Source organism: Melopsittacus undulatus, chromosome 1, assembly GCF_012275295.1.
Source record: "Melopsittacus undulatus isolate bMelUnd1 chromosome 1, bMelUnd1.mat.Z, whole genome shotgun sequence".
Lineage (NCBI taxonomy): Eukaryota > Metazoa > Chordata > Aves > Psittaciformes > Psittaculidae > Melopsittacus > Melopsittacus undulatus.
The window spans coordinates 120,238,968-120,260,506 of record NC_047527.1 but is presented as its reverse complement, the minus strand read 5'-3'; the positions used below and the strand labels follow the sequence as shown (position 1 = coordinate 120,260,506).

The following is a 21,539-nucleotide window of genomic DNA, read 5'->3' as shown; positions in this document are numbered from 1 at the left end:
ATTCCCTAGAAATAACAGAAAATTGCTATAACAATTATAGTACACATATCACATGCTCTATGTTCAGATTTATTAGGCTATGACTTGTTGTTTTGCATGTTTACAGGTCCAATTTATTAGTATTTTCAAATTACAGAACAGAATCTTCATTTTATCATTTAAGCAAGGAAAGGGACATTATGATGTGCTAAATTTCAAAATGGAAAGGAAACCAGAATTTGACGTGGGCTTTTGAGAGCCATAATTATGTCAATGAGTTGAATCTTTGGTGCAAACCAGACTCAAATGATATAAAAATGATGCAGACCTCAGGAAAGTTGTTCATTAGGAGCTGTTAACAAGACTGAATTTGCTTTGAAGTAAAGAATAAGATGAGATTAATCTGAATATTCTGTGTTCCTTTTAAAAGGCGAAAATTACATGGTAATTTTTAGGTAATAACTTTGTATACAAATATTGTTAAATATGTGATTTAATAAATTGTATTGTTTTATCCCTAAACATGCTATTATGCTACCAAGTAATTTCTCAACTTATTAGGATCTGATATTCACATAACAAGATGATTATCTAAGACTGGAGATTCAGAGTAGCTTCAGAACATAAGCAATAATTACATCTGCTAGAAATGATTTAGTATCTTGCCAAATCTCATATATCCTAAGTGGAATGTGACTGAGCTTACACTTATAAACACCAGTATTGAAGTGTTTTGGAGGAAGCAGTGCTAAGAATCCATCAGGGTGCTAAGGGCTAAAAACAAGCAGAGAAACACTAACTACAAGCATAAAGCATCCTACTTCCAAGGCACTCCTGTCAATTTCTCTAGGCTTACCCACTTGTTTAAAGAACCAGAATTTGTGGTTTGCAGGATATTTTGACATTTGGAATTGTTTTACTTTTTGGTCTTACTGGGAGAAAAAAAACCTGAAAACTTGGTAAAAAAATAAAATTTCAAGTACTTCAAAGTGAATCGATATCAAGACATCTAATCAGCAATGAAATATAATGCCTTAAAGTTACAATTTGCACTGTTTCTTTATCTCAAGAATATGTGTGCATACGTTACAATTAATATTTTAAAAGTATTTTTAAATACCTTAAAAGAAAGTTTTAAAAGGTTTCATTTTTAAGTCACAGTGTTAACGCGAAGTTAAATCTTTACAAACCATTTCAATCTGATTGAAACTGGATGATGTAAACCTTTTGAATAATAAATGATTTTGATCTCACATTCTTGCAAATCTTTCTACTCCAAAAAAAAGAGCATTTCCTGACTAACAAGTGTTTACTTTTTTGTTTTGGTTTGGTTTTGGTATGGTTTTGTTTGTTTGTTCAGGAAACATTTGCTTTTTGCTGTCCCATCACCTGTGATAATATATTTGTTTGGTATTCACATGAATGTCATCTACATTTCTGTAGATATTTGCTTGCAATTTCATTTGAGAAGGTTCTTAAAGAGCCCTCACATTTATAATGACTCCTGGTGGAATCTAATTATTATGAAATTGCAAAAGCTGTGAAATGATAATTAGTCTCAGTTACCTCTTTTATTTTTCCCTTAGAGGCATGTTAAAAGATGTTAATTAATGCTTTTAACTAAGTAAGGGTAATGAATTACTAATCTCCCTATTTTTATTGCTGTCTTGGTGATGCACCGGTATGTTTCTGGTTTGCCTTTAAATATTTGTTTCTGCTATGAATACCCCTTCAAGACGTATACAGCATACTGTACTGTTCTTCAAACACAAACATAGCTGATTAGCATGACTTTAAAGCTCCACAGGAACCAATTGCTCTTGCACATTAATTACTGCATGAAAGGTGCAGATAGTAAAAAATGAACAGAACTATAATAGATGCAAATTCTAGACAGATGTTCATAGGGCCAGATATACTTTGTAGATGCCAAAGGGATTAGAAGAATTATTATTTTTCCAGAGGAGGGAAAGATATGACCAAGAGAGCACTATTCAAAAGTTATGAGGAAGCTGACAGAAATGGAATTTTTCTGTGAATATTTCAGGGTATAACATGTTGCTAGAAAAGCTAATTGCCCAGTGTTTCTGAAAAGCTGACTGCGGCACAGATATTTACAGATGTGTTGTAATGTGCTCAACAGGTTCCTTAATTTGGCCAAGTAGTACTTTATTCTACAAGTCATTTTAAAAATATGAATGAAAGTACTTGTGAACAGACAGTAAAAGACAATCGTAGCATCTGGCAATGCTTTGTCCCTATCACCTCACTATTTGAAGTAAGACTTAGAGAGCCTGGCCTGAAGATACCAATTATTCCAAATCTACCGATTTAAGGGAAAAAAAAAGAAAAAAAATAAAAAGTGAAAATTATATGGCCTATAAGCAACATTATCTAATATTTGCCAGACTTTTGAAGATAGCGTGTGAAATATAATATACATCTTTGTTCAGTCTTGCCCAGTTCTTACTGTTTCATGATTAATACATATTTTTTTCATGAACAGTATAATTTTACATAGAAATAGGTAGAAAACATGCTGCATATTCTGCTACTTCTGTTTTTATTTTGCTGGCATTTAAAAAGTGGAAAAGACATCTGAATATGGACATTTTAAAAAGGACATCAACACCCAGTAAAATTTATCTCATTCATTAAACAATACAGTCACAGCACCAGCCTAACTGTCCCAAGGTTAACTAAAAATGGAAATGATAATTTAAACATAAATATTTAGGTTCTTCAAATCTATGCTATTTTCTTAGAAAATATCTTATGTACTGTATGTATTAGCTTTTCAGATTAAGAACCAAAGAGGAAGATCTTGATTTTAATCACTTTTCATACACTATGAAAAAAAAAATGAGTGGCTCAAAAATCACTTTTTATTTTTATTCAGAAAATATTTTGCTTCAAAATCTATTGGATTGTAATTGTCATGTTAAATCAGACAGAATGTTTTCAGTTTCTTGGTTTTGACTTTTTTTTTTAATTTATCCACATTTTAAATGGAATCAAAGTTTGAATCAATGGAAAATTATTTGAACCACAGACACTGCGTTTCAGCCAGGCTTTCCATAACTTTTGTCTAAATATAATTAATATTATATTTCTTCATGTTCTGGGTGGGAAATTGTCTAAAATTTAACCCTAAGCTGATATTTTGGGGTAGAATTTCCCATTTGTTTGTGATTTGGCATAATCTCTTTTTTTACAAATCTAGTCCTTCAGATTTTTTTCTTATTTGAATAAGCCATCCATCAAACTGCATCAAACATTCCTCCTGCCTGAAAAATTAGTTGTAAAACTTTAGTAATTAAAAAGTGTACCCTCTGAGAAGAATAGGAAGGACAATAACATAGGCATTAATGAAGAGCACTTAATCTAACTGACATTCTGGTTATTGCTATGTCTTAAATGCCAAATCTGATAATACACTTCTGTAATTCCTTACATAATGAAATGCTTAAGAAATATCTTACAGTCATTGGACCATCATTAACAACTATGAAATTAGGTGTCCCATGGGTTTTCTTTCCAATTTATAGAGGGTTAAACTGCTAATTTACATGTTAATTAGCATTCATTTTAAAGAAGACCAAATGTAATTCCATAGCATCTAACATTTAACAATTTAGCTTATCGAGACATTAAATTTAAAATAAGCTCTGCATTATTTGCAAGAAGTTTTTTTTGAGGGCTAATGATGAAAAGAATCTCATTATTCTAAGCAATATTCAATTTAAAAAGGAAGAATACTGCCAATTTATTTACTTTAGCACTAAGAAATAGGAAAGCAGCAAAGGCATTGGCAGGACAGCCCATTCAGGAGTTCTTAATAAGGCCCACTGATCTGCACAAATTTGTAAATTTAAAATAAAGAATTGCTTCTCGTGATATTTCTGTGAAATCTGTTGCCTCAAGTCACACCCAATCACTGGAGTTTGCTCAGTGGTATCTGATAATGTTGCTTCTGCTGCTCCAGAGCTACTCTGGGACATGCACTTGCTGTAGTGTGCAGCTAAAACATCTCTGTGTAGCATAGCTATAAATAAAAGCCTCTCCTTATAACATTTAAGAAAATATTGCATGATAATATAAACTAAGCATTCACTTTAAGATCATTTCAACCTGGAAAACTAAATGTTCTTAGTACAGTGACGCCATGGAAGCACTGTATTGTTTCCATCCTGCTTTTGCTCATATGCTGTATGCTACTTTGCTTAAATGCTGATGTTATCCTGTATTGTTTCAGTTTAGTTTCCCCTGGACTAGTTTCTGTGATGTGACACAACCTGATCATCTATTTCACTGAAATGCCACTTCAGCATTTCAGTGATGCTGGTTGGCAGGTACTTTGAAGCACAGCTCTGTGATGCAAACATGATTTTAGAAAACCAGGATTCCTCCATTTCTAAATAACACAAAGAAAGATTCAGTCAAAGAAAATTTTGGTCTTATCGCTCAGTGATGAAAGATGGAATTGTACATTAGCAACAGAATTATACTTAATACAGAATTATATTTAATTCTTTGCTTTTTTTCAGACCCCAAACATATTTTGTGTTGTGTAAGTCCTCTGCATTATTCTTGATGCAACATTTTGTGCCAATATAATACCTGATGTATTCTTGTTAAAAGAATTAAAGTTGTGAAATGTGATTTTCATTTAGAATCTGCTTGATTCACCCAGTTCCTCAGCATTAAGAGGAATGGCTTAGATATTGTTGGCTTTAAGTGGCTGACAGTGACAGTCCCCTCCTGTGCTTAATCCTGGTATTTCCCCTTAAGGGATTACTTCTTCAGATCCTTGCACTCATAGCTAATTTTTCTCCCTTTATCTTGTACACAGATTTCATTGTCTTCTAATGTCAAAGTGATAACTCCATGCCTTTCTGTTCTTGCAGCTTCTGCCTCTCTGTCCATTACACTTATTCCCATAATTACTTCCCTAAATCACTTCTGTTTCTCCCTTATTTCACATCACCAGTTCTTTTGTAGCCAGCAACTTAATCCCCTGCACAAGATGGATTCATTCCTCAAGTGTGGTCCATCTTCAGTACTGAGAGAGTTTTTATCAGGAAAGGCAACATGCAACCTGAGATTAAAGATTTTATTAAAGAGCGGATAGATAAAAGTATCAGATTAGTTTGTCCAAACAGCATTGATTCTGGTGCTTTATCACTTCTTTACTCTTGACTTTGCAGATACTATGTATCTTTACTGTAATTTACCAAAGCTTGAGATCCACAAAGAAAATTCCAGCCCAATCTCTGAGAGCAACAGAAACTTTGGCCTTATAAAGTGTTTGGAAACCTTAATTATAAGCATCACAGCCAGTTCTGTATCTAACATTCTAGTACAAACCATGGGGTAACCTAGTTTGTAATCAAAATTAAATTAGGAACAAAAGGTATGAGTAAAGGGAGTGAATTCACAAGAATAAATTTTGAAAGCAGGAGAAGGATGTTTAATTATGGGAAAGGTAGTGTGAGAGAACGAAAACTATTCAGTAATAAATTATCAAAAACCTGCTGTTTGGGAAGTTACAGTCAGAGCAGAAGTAATTCTGAGGGCTATGAACAAGAGCAGACCTTGCAAAATTGATGTATGGTGAAAAGCTATGAAACCGTGGAGCTATAACAGAAATTAGGGAAAGTTACAAATGGCATAGGCATAAGCAACAATAAGAAAATCACTGGTTTCAGAATGAGCAAGAGAACAGTGGGTCTTTAAGGCAAAAATATATTGAAATTATAGGATAGACTATAGACATGAATTCTTTTCTTTTAGCTTCGGATTTTACATGAAAGAAAATAAGACTTATGCCAGAAATATAGAGTATACTGTTTCCAAGGGAAGAAAAAGATGTTTTTAAAATAAAAGAGCAGGGAAAATTAATTTAGTAGGTGTATTATGGAATAATAAATAAAATAACAAGTAAGAATTCCTCTGCATCAACACCCCAAAAATTCAAGCAAAATTAAATGTTGTGATGAAATGGAAGTGTCTGACAAGGGGTATACAAGCTCAAATGATCATTCTAAATCAATGTCCTATGGTGATAGTTAAAACATAAATGGATAATAGATTTGCCTAAAGCTAAAAATAAATGGGCATGTCACTGAAATTAAAGAATATTTTGTGAAAAAATCTGAGAACCTGCTGACCATACTGAATCATACTTTTGGTGTTTTCATTTATGTGTCAGGCGCATCTAATCTGATTAGAGATACTTATGGTAAATGTTCTGAAGATGGAAAAAAATAGTAATAACCTTAATCCCTAAACCCCCTCTCTTCTAAAACATCTCAGCATCCTTCATTTTATGCATTTGAATATTTTGTTTTATTTTTGTGGGTCTGCTTACAGGTATATATCTTAGAAAATTCACAATTGTTTTCAGAACTGTGCCAAATTTTACACCTCCAAATTGCATACACAGCTGTGTGATAGCTGCTTTTGAGCATCAAAATTTCAAGCCCCCTTATAAACCAGCTTTCTGAGGGGATTTAATATATCACTGTTTCTCTTGCTTAAGTCATTTTCTTTTAATACAAATCTGGCTCTGGCTTTCTTATTAGTGATGTAACAAATGTGAACATTTTGTTAAAAGGATATTTTTTTTGAGGTTAAAGGAGCAGAATGCTGATGGCTGCAGACAGCACCTCTTAACTAAAGATGAACTGAGAGCAAGAAATGCTGAGGTCTTCTGCCATTCAGGTTATTTTCTGAGGAGGCCACAGGGAATATAGGCCTCATGTGCAAAACCTGGCCTTAAAAAAGCAGGCCTTTCCTAACAGGCAGTGTCCTGAAGCATTAAAACAAAAGAAGGTGCTGCAGGGAGGATGTTAGCCTTGTCCATGTAGGCGTGCGTATAAACAGGACAGTGATTCCACCTATATATCAAGGAAAAAAAGCAGGGCATACACGTGCACACATAGTAGTGGACCTTCATGCTGGGGTAGTCCTTTCTCTGAGCAGTTGATTAGTGCTCTTACATCTAAATATATGATATTTTGTGCAGAAGAAGGTTTCTTGGTGTTGCTGTGTTTCCCAGATCCCAAGGTGAAATTTCTCAGATATTGCCACACCAGTTTCCTTTCTTCCAAATGAAAATTGTTTGGATAATAGGAGAGGTACATCTTAGAGTCAAAAAATGAAACTTACTTTTCCTCCAATAAACATGCAGCTACTGTAAAAACCACCCCAAATATGAACAAACAAGATCTCAGCATTACGGTCACTCCTAGAGCTTTCTGTGTTCACTTATCTGTGTATTTTCTAGGTGGTAGAGGCAACACTAGCTAAAATGTAAGCACATTTGCTAGCTTTGATGTTTAACAGGAGCTAAATCTCTGCCTGAATTAGACTTTAAATCCACAAGTACCATAAAGGCTTAATGGCAAGTGCCCACAGCTGTACACACTAAATCAGACTTTAATGAAAAAAAAAATACCCAAGTACTAGTATGCATGGATTTTAATACTAAGATATAAGTATATAACCTTAGTACATGCATGTGAACTAATGTTGATTGAAACTCCTGTTCACCTACTAAAATTAAGATTTTTTTTTCATAGGAGAGAATGTGATATATTTAACAGTACAACTAAATTTTGACAACAAAACGAAAAGACCTGTTTTGTCATCAGAAACCCCAAGATGGCAATACAGTCATGTTTTTCTTCACTGCTCATTTCTATTATTACTATTATTATCATCACATTTATTATATTGCAGTACATGGAACAGATTTGTGATTTTCTCCTTTCCTGACATCTAAAAGCCTTGCTGATTGCTAAGAATTCTTTATACAAAAATTGAGCTACAACTACTTTGACATTAACTGAATAGATGAATGCTATGCATGACCTGGAGGTATTAAAAGATTCAATTTAATAACATTAACCAAATAAACATCTCTGCTCAAGTTTGATTTCCTTTTATAGATGAATGTAACTTAATAACCCCTTTAAAAGAATTTTATTTTCAGCTTAGCATGTAACATATATCCAAAAATATTGAATTTTCAGGCGGCCACCATATTGTCTATATACTAATCACTTTTTAACAAATTCACACCAGGACCATTGTCATTTTCAGTGTCAGACAGTTTTGACAGAGCCAACATAATCAGTTGTGAGGCAGTTAACTTCTGCTGCAGAGAACATGGCGAGCAAGCGATAGTAAGCATCGTTCACCTTGATGCTTGATGTGAGATACTGCAGATTTATCAAATGTGCTACTGCCTGTGAACTGCTGTCCAGGACTTTATAAAGTCACAGATCCCACAGGAAAGAAAAAACATAAAGCAAAAAAGCTGTTGATTTGAAGTGGGTTAGCTGGTATGTGATAGGCCAATGAGATATTTACCCACAGGGCATTATAGTGATGAAAGTTTAGGTCCCAGGAAAGTCACCCACATTGGTGCCCCAGCCTTGCCAAGTATCAGGATTAGCAACAGAGAACTCAGGTACAGCGGGGTGGGAGCACAGTCTTCCACTCACCAGATTTTCTGAGTTCACTTTATCCAGCCTTGCACTGAAAAAAAAATTAGTTTCCAATAATAGGTAATATTAGTGGAAAACTATATAGTGTGTCAGGAAAGATGCTGGCAACATTAATTCAGGCCAATGGTGTCAAGACAACCAAAGAAATAAAAACTGCTTGATACTCAGACAATATTACTAAAAAAATATGTAAATAATATTAGACACCTCCAGAACCATTACAGTGTTAGAAGGTTACAAAGACATAGGCAGGGGAGATCTCTGGTGTCCTGTCACTGTTTTCTTTGTATGTATAAATGTGTATATATGTACACATACCTACATAATATTTTTATATATATAAGTATGAATTTATGCAGCAGGCATAGAGAGAAAGTTTCTCTGAATATTTCTAACACAGCAGAAAGACCATTTATGCAAACAAGGACAGAGTGTCACCATAACATTTTGCAGTCTTCTGAGGATGGGGAAGGCAATGGCTGGTGTGCCAACTGCTAGGTTCAAGACTACTATCTGCTTTAGCAATTGGTTGAAATCATAGACAAGAGAATGGATCGCAAAAATCATTTTATAAAACCATAATATTGCGAGATTAGAGTAAAAATTCTTTGAATAAAATCTGTTTATTCTGAAAAAGAAACAAAAGACTTATGACAAAGTACTCCATGCAATATCCTTTTTTCTGCCTTTGCATCTTCTCTAAACTGCATTGCCACTTTAGTACAAATTCTAAAGCAGTAGCATCGAACTAGGCATACACATGAGAGGACTACACTGTATTGTTACTGAAATGTAAAGAGTCTCTCATTTTAATTTACTCCCCACTACAAGAATGATATTTAGAACATTCAGTGCATAAAGTAAAGGTATCCTCAAATTCCTTCTGGGAAACAGAAAATGTACCTTAAAAGAAAGAAAAAAGCTTTTCTGGTGGCTACTATGCCTCCCAGAATAAACAGTTTGAAACTAAGCTAACTAAACTCACAGGAAACCATAAATTAACTTGGTTTTTTTGAAGATTACTCTGATAAAAGTAAGAAGAATAAAGACTCTTCTGACTATAAAAGTCAGAGAAAAGGGCACATCCACATTATTCCTAGAGGCAAATTAATGCTGGTTCCACACTTGGCTGAGGTGTCAGGAAGTGAGAAGGGAGAAGAGACTGAATTACCTTGTCACATCAGGAGGGTAGCTATCTAATCCTGTGCTAACTGAGCTTCTGAACTACATCTGAAAGGGCAGGATGGGGTGAGCTTGTACTGCCAAATTGATATTCTGTGTGCATCGTGTATTTCCATGTAGAATTTTAGTTCCCAGTACTATGGTTGGCAGCTTTTAAAGCACTAAATTTACCTAAAAATTAAAAAGAATTTTATTGCTTAAACACTCCCTTTTAAGACATAAAGCTGGCAAAACCTTCCCCGCCCAACAACACAGTTGTAGAAGGTATATCAAGCAGGCTGTTTTATTTTGCACAAACTGCTCTTGCAGTGGAACTGTGTGAAGAGGGATGGGCATAGATGGATCCATCTGAGCTCAGATGCATTTCTGATGAGCTAAAAAAACAGCTGAAGGGTGAAAAATATTCATTGTGCAGCAAATGAGGATTTATAGGGATTAGAGTCACATGTTTAGGATCCGGAAAAACATTTGTTTTGCATTATTATAACCAGTTTTATGGATTAGTTAATGAAATGGTGATTTGAAGAATTGCTTTTGATTTAATACATAAATACATTAGATGAATCTATCTGTGGTTTGGGAGTGATGGGCCAAAAGAGTCCCCTTAATACACATTAAAAGAGCTGAATCTGGGATGCTTGAATTCAGCAGCATGGTTCAGCATGTTGGGTGAGCATGTGCTCAGCAGTTTGTTAATGCAGTGCTGTGATAGATGCATGCAGAGAATTCCAGGCTGATTTACATCCTCTGTAGTACTGCAAAAGACAACACGACTGCTTGCAGTGAGAGAGTAAGAAGTTTTACCTTTCTCACTGTTGGTTTTACTCAATATTTATTATGTTTAATTCTCTTTCAGAAATACTTGCAACTTCTAGGTGATTCACATATTTGTAAGGTAGCTCCTGACCCCCATGCTAGCTACCCAGAAGTGTGATCACCCAGAAGACACTAATACCCTGGCAATTGGAATGCACGCAATATGTGGGAACTTGAGACATGCAATTTAAGCACTACTAGAAACAGAGAAGAATACATCTATGGAATCTAGTTACATGTTCTAACTTCCTACATCTTAGCTTATCATATATAGCCTGTCAAATCAGAGGTTCAGAAATGTTCATTCCTGAACTTTGCAAACCATTCTCTTTGAATTCTGAATTGCTTATGTGAATTAATTACACTTCTTCCCAGAACGCTAACTGAAATATGTTTTTTTTTTTTTTTTGCTAAAATTAGAGTAAAACTAGGATGCAGGATAGGCTAATAGGTATATATGGGTAGAATATACCTACCACATATAGACCTGATAAAATTCATGCAAAAACCAAAGCATAATTAGCAAGATAATTGCTATCTTTTCTCAGGAATCCAATACTTTGTTGTTTAATAGCAGCTATTATTTTATGTTGTGTTCTGCATGAATGGAAGAACTTATTCCACCATGAGAAACATGCTGACAAATAGATTTCAACTTCAGAAACATATGCTTTTTTTAAAAAAATAAACTGTTCTTCTGCCCTTGAAACAGCACAAACTGCTTGAAACAGCATGGTCACATGCCCTCAGCATCCAAGAGAGGGACCTAGATTTTGAGGAAGTGATCCTTCCCTTCTCTTTAGTTTACTAGCAATTCCACATTTAAAGATATCAAATTCAGTGTGAATATTGGTATCGAACGCCTGTCTAAAAATACAGATGGAGATCTTTCAGTCAGAAGGGCTAAAACAAATTGTGGTGAAGATTAAAACAATTAATATTTTACATTTTATTTTAATGAAAAATAGCATGTTAAAGTTGAAAGCATCAAATGATGAACTGTTCTCCTTGAGTGAATTTAGAAACCTCCCACAATCAATAAGAAAGGAAGGTGGACTACTGAACATGCATGGACATTTGTCAGGTTTACCTGCTTGTGAGCGTGGTCGTAAGAATTGATGTGGTTGTCAAATTCCTGGTGTTTGTGGTACTGCTTGTCACATAGTTCACAGTAGAAGTTAGCCTTCACATCCTCCAGAGCCTTGGCTGCAGCTTTCTCCTTCTCAGCATAGTCCTGAAAAGGCAGAAGGAGAGGGAGACGTTTTGCTGGAGATCATGAGCTTCTGCTTCAGCAGCTACTTTGTCATCCACATTAAATCTACTAGACTGATGAGGACTGCTAGATCATCCTGTACATGCTAAGGAGATTTTGTTCTTAAATTTGATTTAATAAAATCCAATTTCTTGAATAATTATTCTTACTACTTGTGTAGGCACTGCAGAAAGACAAGTAGAGTGAAAGTGGTGGAGAGGAATACTGTCAAGACACTGCTCATGGGCAGGAAAGCTGAGCAGTGAAGAACACAGTAAGTCACCAGGGTTAGTCTGTTAACAGTTACAGCACTCCCAGTTTGCACCAATGCCTGTCTGCTCTTTCAAGTACTATTGCTGAGAAGAAAGAAACTGGTTTTAGTCTGATACTAAGGCAGATTTTCTTCTGTGTTCTGCTTTCTACTTTCTATGAAATGTGTAGCAGGGCCAGGCACCAGCTGACTGTGGCTGACTGAGACTTCCCTGGTGCAGAGCCACCTCAGAAAAAACCTTTTCTATGCCACCCTGGCTCATCCCCACATCTGCATGAGGGGACATAACCATTCAGACCACCCAAACTGAATACAGCTGTCACCTACCCAGCTCAAGTCCAGGCTAAGGCAAACAGCTGAAAACAGGGAAAACATAATTAGTTCCTACATAGTCTTCTTTCATGTCTCCCTAGTGACTCAGCTGGGTGCTCTGGAGACTCAAGTACTTAATTTTCAATATATGATTTTAAGTAAAAAGAGAAAAAACACAGGAGCCAGAAGTTACTGAGCTCCAAACAGTGCACATAAATAAGAGGACTCATATTCAAAATTGGCATCAGCCTTTGTCAATCTTATTTCTTTTACAAGTCCTTCATTATACTCTTATCATTACAACACTTTCTTAATTTTTTTACATTAGGGTTTAAAGAGAAAATTTCTGACATGGAAAACATGAACAAAAAGTTGCTAAAAACTATCCATTTATATTCATATTGACAAGTTGATATTACTTGAGTTTATGTAATATATTGCCAGAAATTGGGGTAATTCATCATTCGTTGTACCATTTTATTCACCTGAAGAAATGGGTACTTTAAGCCACCAAACTTTCCATGCTATGTAGTCAGTGTTATCTGCTGTCTACATGCTTTCAGCACCCTTTGCGTGACAAAAAGTATACTCAGAGTACACCAAACCCAAAACACACTGAACATCCACAACGCTGTGCTCTTAGCACATCATGCTGTGTAGCATTGCTTCAGGAAACACTCCAGGGTCGAGGCAAGCCTTTGGGTACAGCAGATCAACAAGAACACACATTCTGAGCCTCTCAGGGACAAAAGGACTTCCTTAATGAGTGTCACATGTTTCAAGCCTGAGACTTGACCAAGCAGCAGAGGTGCTGGTTGCCAGTGTGACACAATTAGCTTTGGAGAGCCCTGTGTTGCCAGTTTTTCTGCTCTGGCTTGGACTCTATGCTCTCAGGTCAGTGTAAGGTTTTTCTCACACAGTAGTTTAGAGGCTGCCATTGCTAGTGAGATTAACTTCACCTAAACTAGACTGTCTAGAAGTTAGGTGTATAGTCTAGGACAGTATCCTAAGCTTCCTCTGTAAGAAATAGAAAAGTGATAGCCAGTGCCAAATGGTTATTAATCCCATCTTTCAAAAACCTATTTTAGTATGAGATGAAACTCTCCAGAGATGCTCTCTCCATCAACCACTGCAAGGCTCTAAATTAGTAACATGGCCTACATCTTTATTCTTAGATTGCTGAACACAGAGATAATAAATTCTACAATGTATTTCTTTATATTCAATTCTAAATCTCCCCATGAAACTTGCATGAACTGACCTGCTTGAAGACAAGAGGTCAAAGAGGAATTTTGTGCCTGGAATTTTGTTTTACATCTTACAGATGATGCCAATGACATGTCAGTCCCTCCCACAGGGCAAACATCCGAATAAATCTCTTTCCTGCATGCACATGGCTCAGTTGGTTAGCATACTGTGCTGCACTCAGATTAGCCAATTGTGAAAACAGGTGGCCTGATCTGGCATTTCTCCACTTGAGAAGCTGCTCAATAATGGTTGTTAGTAATTGATTGGTGGAAATATACTTGCAATCAAATAGTTAAATAGCTTTCATTAGTTATTTAAATCTAAAAAGCCTATTAAAAACTGATACCTTTCATCTTATGTTTCAGACCCATTGTTTTGTTAGCATTAATTATTCACCAGGCCTTTGGTATAATTAAAATGCATAAATTAGAATGTGGATGAAATAGTATTAATTATGCAGAGATATCTTCCCTGGAAGTCAAGCGTTGGGAGACAATATATTTTATTTCTAAATAGATAAAAATATAAGTTTTGCACTTCTCTATAAGCCTGCCCAAGCATAATTTTTTTTTTGGTTATGCCTTTTTCTTTTTCCTCACCACATCCGAACTGTCCATTAAATGTTTACAGCCTGCTCTATCTTTGCTTACGCTGGAGGAGAAGCCTAATTGTTTGGGGTGAAGACACCATATTACTCTTGTGAAGCACAACTGAAACTGCTGCTCATGAGCACTCTAAACTGCCAACTTTATCTTTCTCAGCAGAAATTAATACAGTTCTCTTAGCATAAAGATGTTTTAAATAGCAACAAGGCAGCTCCCAGGTGCATCCTCAGATAATCACAACTACCTCCATTGCCTTATTGCTTAATTATGCTTGTCTACCATGGCAAAAGACATAATTTCCTGCTTGCTTATCGATCAGATGCAGGGAAATTGAATGCTACATCACATACTTTGGAGAGGTCATGGATTTTTCTTTCCCTTCAAAGGCATAAGAACTACCAGTATAGTAAATTGTGCATAGTTAAGTTAATTTTCACATCCAGACTGCTAATATAATTTCTCTAGGACCATAGAGACTGGTGGTCAATTCTGGTATAATAAACATGATCACATGAAACAAAACCTGTAGAATTACATCTGTAGAAAACATACGTGATTGTGAGCATCTCACTACGCAATGCAAACAAATTAAAGCAGGAAAGATGCGCCAATGTATTTTGACCTGGGGACCACCGATGGTAATGAACGTGTGTATCACAGTCTCATAAACTTTATTCTGGATCATACACTACTTACTAATGACATATAGCCTGAGCAAAAATTTATATTTGTAAGACAGCTTAAATTAGCAGTTCTGTATTTGAGCCAAGTACAACTGTAAGTGCAAGCTGATGTCAGGGATGATTCAGTCATCATAGGCAAGAACTCCTAGAAATCATGGGTTAACCACCCTCTATGTTGCTGGATGCTGACTGTATAAGCCTGCAAAATGGTTCCGTATTATAGATTGTAATTAAATTCACATCACTTTGACCCACAGAGGCACATAACTGTAATAATTGTTTATATGTTGGATTAATTTAAAAAGAGTACTTCTATTGCATGTAAGGCTGAAAGTACTTTCACTTAGCAGCTACTTTTGCAGTATGCTTCATATTGTGAAAATGCAATTAATGTTATCTGACATTTAATTTTCTAATATAGGGAAAATCAATGAAAAATCCCGTGTAACTGAGTTTTCTAGAATGTTGCCACTGACACCTAGTCAATTAGAAGTCATTTATTAAATCCAGAGTCTGTAAGAGATATTAAATAGACTGCATGGCCATTAAAGTATGCTGATGTAGACAAAACAATACCATATTGCCTGCCTCAGTAACTGACAGCAAATATATCTGCTATGTTCAAATGGACTAAGGTGAAAAGTAGGTCACTTAGTACAGTAAAACTTTCAGAGGCAGTTTTCTATAAACCCATGGATTTCTACAAATATAGTGGAGTAAATGCATTGTGCTTATAAATAAGACACAAGAAAAATATAACATCATTAGCCCAATTTTGGTCACCTGTTTCTAAATTGGAATACAAAATTAGAGACAGAACATCTATCTCACATTAATACAGCACTCAAAGTGACACACTACTGCCCCTTTGGGGACATAAGCAATCAGAGTTGTTAGAGTTTGATAATTTAAATATAATTCTGTGAACCAGATTAGATTTGTGTGCAAGTGTTAAATACTGATGCAACTACTGAGGTGCCTCTTGGGGATTCTCAAACTAGAGGTCAAAGGAGAACAAGGACAAATATAAGCACATGAATAAGCTGCATAATTATAAGAATTTGAAGTACATTTTTGTTAGTGACTTAGATGACAAAATGAACTGTGATTATGTATGAAATCTATGAATGATACCAATCAGCAGCATAGGGCACGCAAATGCTTTAGGGACCAGGAACAGGATTCAAATTACCATTAACAATCTTGAGATATGGTCTGAAATCAGCAAGATAAAACTTAAGATGTGTGTCAAGTGCTGCACTTTGGAGAAGGAAATCATATTCACCAGTACTAGTTTGTGAATAGCTGAGTAAACACAAATGCAAGGGAAAAGGTCCAGAGGGTTAGAGTGGAAATTAAATGAAAGTCAACAATGAAAGTCGAGGCAAATCACATTCTGACATGTTAATAGTAGTGTTATATGTAAGATACTGAGGGTAATGTTTCCACTTGATTCAGTATTGGTGAAATGTCAGCTGTAAAATACTATGGGTACATCTACCAGCAAATAACTTGGCTCGTGGAACCCGACTCTCCATCATCCCCACTACATGTAGTTCATTCTCAGGCTTTCATTTCAGAGTAAACTTTCCAGTTTGCTTTGAGATAAAAATGAGTGCAGTTCTAGAATAACATTCAGTTCAGGAGCCACCCATATTCTACAGACAGCAAGGATGTGACTTCACCAGGCTCTCGATGCCCTGTATAATATTCCAACCACCACCAAACCACTCCCCCAGACATCCCTGTCTTATAGCCTTACTCAAGGCAAGCAAAAATTGCATGACATAAAAACACATGCAGCACCATGTCACAAAAGAACTACCCATGCAGTGCTTTAACACAGAACTCACACTTTTTCAGACAAAGTGAAAGAAAACCAAATATAACAATTATAACCAAAGGTACCACACAGATCTGAGGAGACTCAAGCCAAGTATGGACATAACCTGTACCCTGGGATGCAGGATGGCTGACAGGTCTTTCTACATCACTGGGCCTGAGAGGCTAGGCCTGTTTGTTGGAGCAGATCAAAGTGTGGATGTAGCTTTTGAGGCAGTTTTGGTTCCCACGATTTGAGAAAGATATAGATGTACTTTGGAGACCCTTGACCAGGGCAGTAGGGTTAAGAGGTTTAAAAGTGTGATATATGCGTAAATTAAGCAAACTAGATTTCAATCTGTAATTCATGTTTTCCTTGGAGCACTCACATGAGCACTTGTACATAACTTTTTTTTTTTTTTTTAAGGAAATCTGCAGAACTGACTGGGCTGGTATAGAACATGGCTGGGTGCTCAGAACCTACACATGGATGGATGTATAGAGACACCATGGATGGTTTGACTGCTCATTTTCCCTCACTACTTTCCCTCACTCACAAATTCTTGGGTTAACTGCACATATTTTTTTTTATGCACTTATATCTTCTGCAGCTACAGCAAAAGATTTTAAAAGATTTATAAAACTCAGTGGGCAGGTGACAGAATGAAGGAAGTGGCATGGTTTAGCAGTGGTCTTGGCAGCCCTGGTGTAATGGTTGGACTTGATGGTTTTAAATTATTTTTCCAACCTAGATAATTCTATGATTCTAAATAATCAAAGTACTTGTGTGCAGTGTGAAACTTGAATACTACACAAATGTCCTGATACTAGGATATGCTACTGAACATCAGGATGGTTGAATTAATGAACTTTTCCCTGAATGTGCTCCTTTTTTTCCCTGGAGAAGACATTGTGATCTTACATAAAGAATTAGGGAAGTTAGCTGTGGAGATAAAGAACTAGTAATTTTATTCAGCTGCAATAGCAAGCAATATAGAATGTTTTCAGTTACCTCATGCTTGTTCTGCCATTCTCCCTCCACCTTGAAAACTTTATGCATTTTCTGCCAGTGTGGGATCTACAGTGAGGAATTACACAGTTATCTATTGCAAAGTATTTTTTTCTTCTTCAAAAGCAGTAAATGCTGTCATTCTCAGCTGATTTATAGAGGACAGCTCCTAACTTCTGCAAATAAATAGATCTTCATATTTTTCACACTTAGGCAATTACTGCAGCATTTTCAATTATGGGCACTTCCATTTGCTACTAGAATGCTGAGACCTGAGAAGTGCAATGCTTTTAGCAGGTCCCACATGCCTTTCAGAATACAAACCTGCTGGAACTAATGGGACAGATAGAGAGCTACAACTTTAAGGAGTCATAAACCTATTCCTAATTTATTTACTATCAAAATCATCAGTGCTGGCTAGAATCAGCCTTACAGAACATATGAATTCAAAGAAAAACACTAGCTGGTATATTCAGTTATTCAGCAAATCTGTTATATTCTAAGACACTTTGTGGCTTCTGTTAGGTTTAAAACGAACTTGTACTTTGAGATTTTCTAAACACTTTTTCAACTTTATAAGGGAAGCATGTAACCATTAAAAATCTTTGATGTGGATATAGAGGGGATTTTTCAAGCATTTCAGTGTAATTTAATGTTTCTTCCCTCATTTTCAGAAACTGGTGGAACTTAAGCAGCTGCATCTATTAGATTTTCTGAAAATGTGATCAAGAGTTGACTTCCAAAAATAACTAAGTACCTAACTTGTATGTGTTCAGTTTAATTTGAAAAGAAATATATAACAAAGTGAATTTGGGAGTTTAGATAATTTTTCATTGCAAATGGATATATTTAAAAAGCTTAAAGGAAGTAATTAGCAAAATATAATTTTTTAAGTGAAAAAAATACCTGCCTTTAATGACATATAGCACCAAGAGCTCTAGGGTAAATAACCAGCTCAAAGAGGATATTTGAACTAGAATGGAAATAACATAAATAGGGAAGAAAGCTAATCAGCAATTTCAGAAAATGAAAGGATAGAGTGGAGATTGATGTGAGGTATATCTCAGGCATCTGTATTTGGATGAGCACTGTTTAATATCTTCATCAATGATGTAATGGGATCAAGTGCACCATCAGCAAGCTTGTAGACAATACCAGGCTGAGCAGTGCAGCTGACACACCTGAGGGACAGGATGCCATCAAGAAGGAACTGGACAAGCTCAAGAAGTGGGCTCAGGTGAACCTCATGAGATTCAACAAGGCAAAGTGAAAAGTCCTGCACCTGGGTCAGGGCAATTGGTTAAAACAGAAGATGATGAAGAATCTGCTTCTATGTATTGACTAACTAATGAGATGCAGCTGTAAAAAAAAAAATGTATATATGTAAAAGATTTGAACACAGCAAATGCAGATTTTCCTAAAGAAACGGGGAAATACACTCAAACATTAAAATCAAATTGTACATAAAACTTCCACTATATTTAGACTGGCATCTAGGTTTCTCATCAACAGTGGAACAGACTTATGAAGAACCTTCACAGTGAAGTAGGGGATGTCATTTTAAGATTGAGCCTGATACATTTATGAAGGTGAATGTATGATGTTGTTTGATTTATGATAGTAACAGAAAACTAAACTTGATTTGAAGATTTAGGAAAATCTACAGTTATACTAAATCTGCTTATTGACATGTAATGCTGCCTGATTTTTATCTCTGAGCTTCATCACTAATCTGTGTTCTGTATTAGTGTTATGATTAGCATTTTACTTATTTTGAAAGTATTTCCTAGGTATGAAGTAATTGACTAATTCTAATTCTAAATACACTGCTATTAAAAACAAACAAAAAAAACCCTCACAAAAACAAAAAAATAAAATTGTTCTCATTCTGTAACTAGAGCAACAGCCCCCAAAAGACAAGAGGATATGACTCAAGGACAACCTGAGAACACAAAAGGCATCAGAACTGTCAAGGTTGTGACAAAATGATAAAGGTTGAAACAATTTCTGGTATAACAGTGGAAATAAGCATGGTTTTAATACTGTTAGGGTTATATTCTAGGCATTTAAAATAAAATTCTAAGAGCCTCATGAGTAAGACTTGAAAGACAGGAATTTTAGAGGATCTCAGAATGTTTCTAGCTACTCTGCAGATACACTGACTGGTGTGACTACAGTAAATCTAGATACCCCGCTAAGGGTTCAATGAAATAGTATTTTGATATGACTATCTTTAAACGTAGCTATAATAAAAATGTTTTTTTCTAAATTGGACAGAACTGTTCCTGTTATGCAGAATAAGGAAAAAAATACATCGCTCACTTTTTCCTTATAATCCTGCTTCCCTGCACAAATCTGAGTCCTTCAGTGAATTTCATTGTGACATTATTGTCTGCCTTCTATTTAAAGTCAATTCCTTCAATTTGCTCACTATTTCATACTACCTTCACTCTCCTCTTCTCAAGTGATCTTTTCTTTAACCTCTTTTCTGATAAGTGAGGTATTTATTATCAATTAATCTGAAGAGTTAGTCCTCTATTTATCTCTCGCTATTCTCATTTTTACAATTGTAATTTTTGGAGAACAATACATATTCCAGCACTACATTTAATCGATTGTGTGGTGTTGTATTTCTTCATATGACACCTCTTTTCTGATGAAATCTACTTGACATAATTTAAGATCTTTGTACATTTTTACCTAAAACCTATTTCTATAGAAACCAACATAATTTAATTTATATGCAGTGTATTTCTTATCTCAGTTGGCTAAAGGCACTTTACAATAATGATATTGATCATGCAGCAACTGTGTAGGAAAATACAGCATTTGTTATGAACACAGGAATAGTTATCAAACAACTCATCTGTGGTTGTTAGAACCTTTATTTACTAAGTGTCTTTTTCATAAATTACAGACTAATCATATCAGATAGCTTTTTATAGTATTTAATACCAATAACATTAAATATTTACATCCTTTCTCTTTTAATATTGTTTGACTTTCCTTGCATAAGCCAATAATAAAACCAGCTAATAATATTAATAATAATTTTAATAATATTAAAGCTAGTTCATGTAAACTAATTCAATAACATAAATGATATAACATTTAATATTGGTGGGTTTCTATTGCTCATAGCAAAAAAGAGAGTAATTGTTAATTTTATGATAAAATATTTATAAACTTTTAATAAATCCTGACTAGTGGGTTTATTTTCTTATCTTAAATATATTTGCAACCTACTACAGAAAAATGCCTTACACGGTACGCATTAATCATAAATTTTAATTTTATCTTTACTGTCCACCTTCTCTTAAAAATTCCCCCTAAAATACTTCCTCATCATTGCATTGTGCAGCATTTAATGACATTTTTTTAAGCAGAAACCAAGGTATATCTGCACATTAGTTTTTCATACATATCTTTTTGCATTTTTTTTTCCACGAAAAGGCAAAACCATTGATTTATGAAAGCTTTGGCTTTCCTTAGCACTTGAGGTTATCCAAGTGAAAAGAAAGAATCCCAATTTGCTCTCTAAGTCAAAATGGAAAAAAGAAGGTTACTTACACACACATATATTCCTCTCCTCTGTCCCTCCCCAAATGCATTCATGTGAGTTGCAACATTATACACACTGTTTTATTAACTCTGCAGTTTTAGACATGCTACAAATCCACCGATCTGAACTAAACCAGAAAAATCTCTTTAATTTATCTGCCAAGTGGAAGTATAATATTTGCATTCTGATTGGAAAAAAAAAAATCATGGGAGAGAGAGAGGGAGGACGATAGGAAAGGAGAGAGGGTTAGAGGAAGTGTGGAAGGGAAAAAGGATAGAAGGTTTGA

The 21,539-nt window shown here is 35.2% G+C and overlaps 1 protein-coding gene across 1 annotated transcript in view; it reads right to left on the bottom strand.

Moving 5' to 3' along the window:
• ZNF804B (zinc finger protein 804B) overlaps positions 1-21,539 on the bottom strand; it is a 229,780-nt gene that overhangs the window by 17,637 nt on the left and 190,604 nt on the right. The window contains exon 2 of the mRNA XM_034067063.1: positions 11,581-11,724. Within this exon, the coding sequence (XP_033922954.1) occupies positions 11,581-11,724 (144 nt within the window). The remainder of the gene's footprint in view (positions 1-11,580; positions 11,725-21,539) is intronic.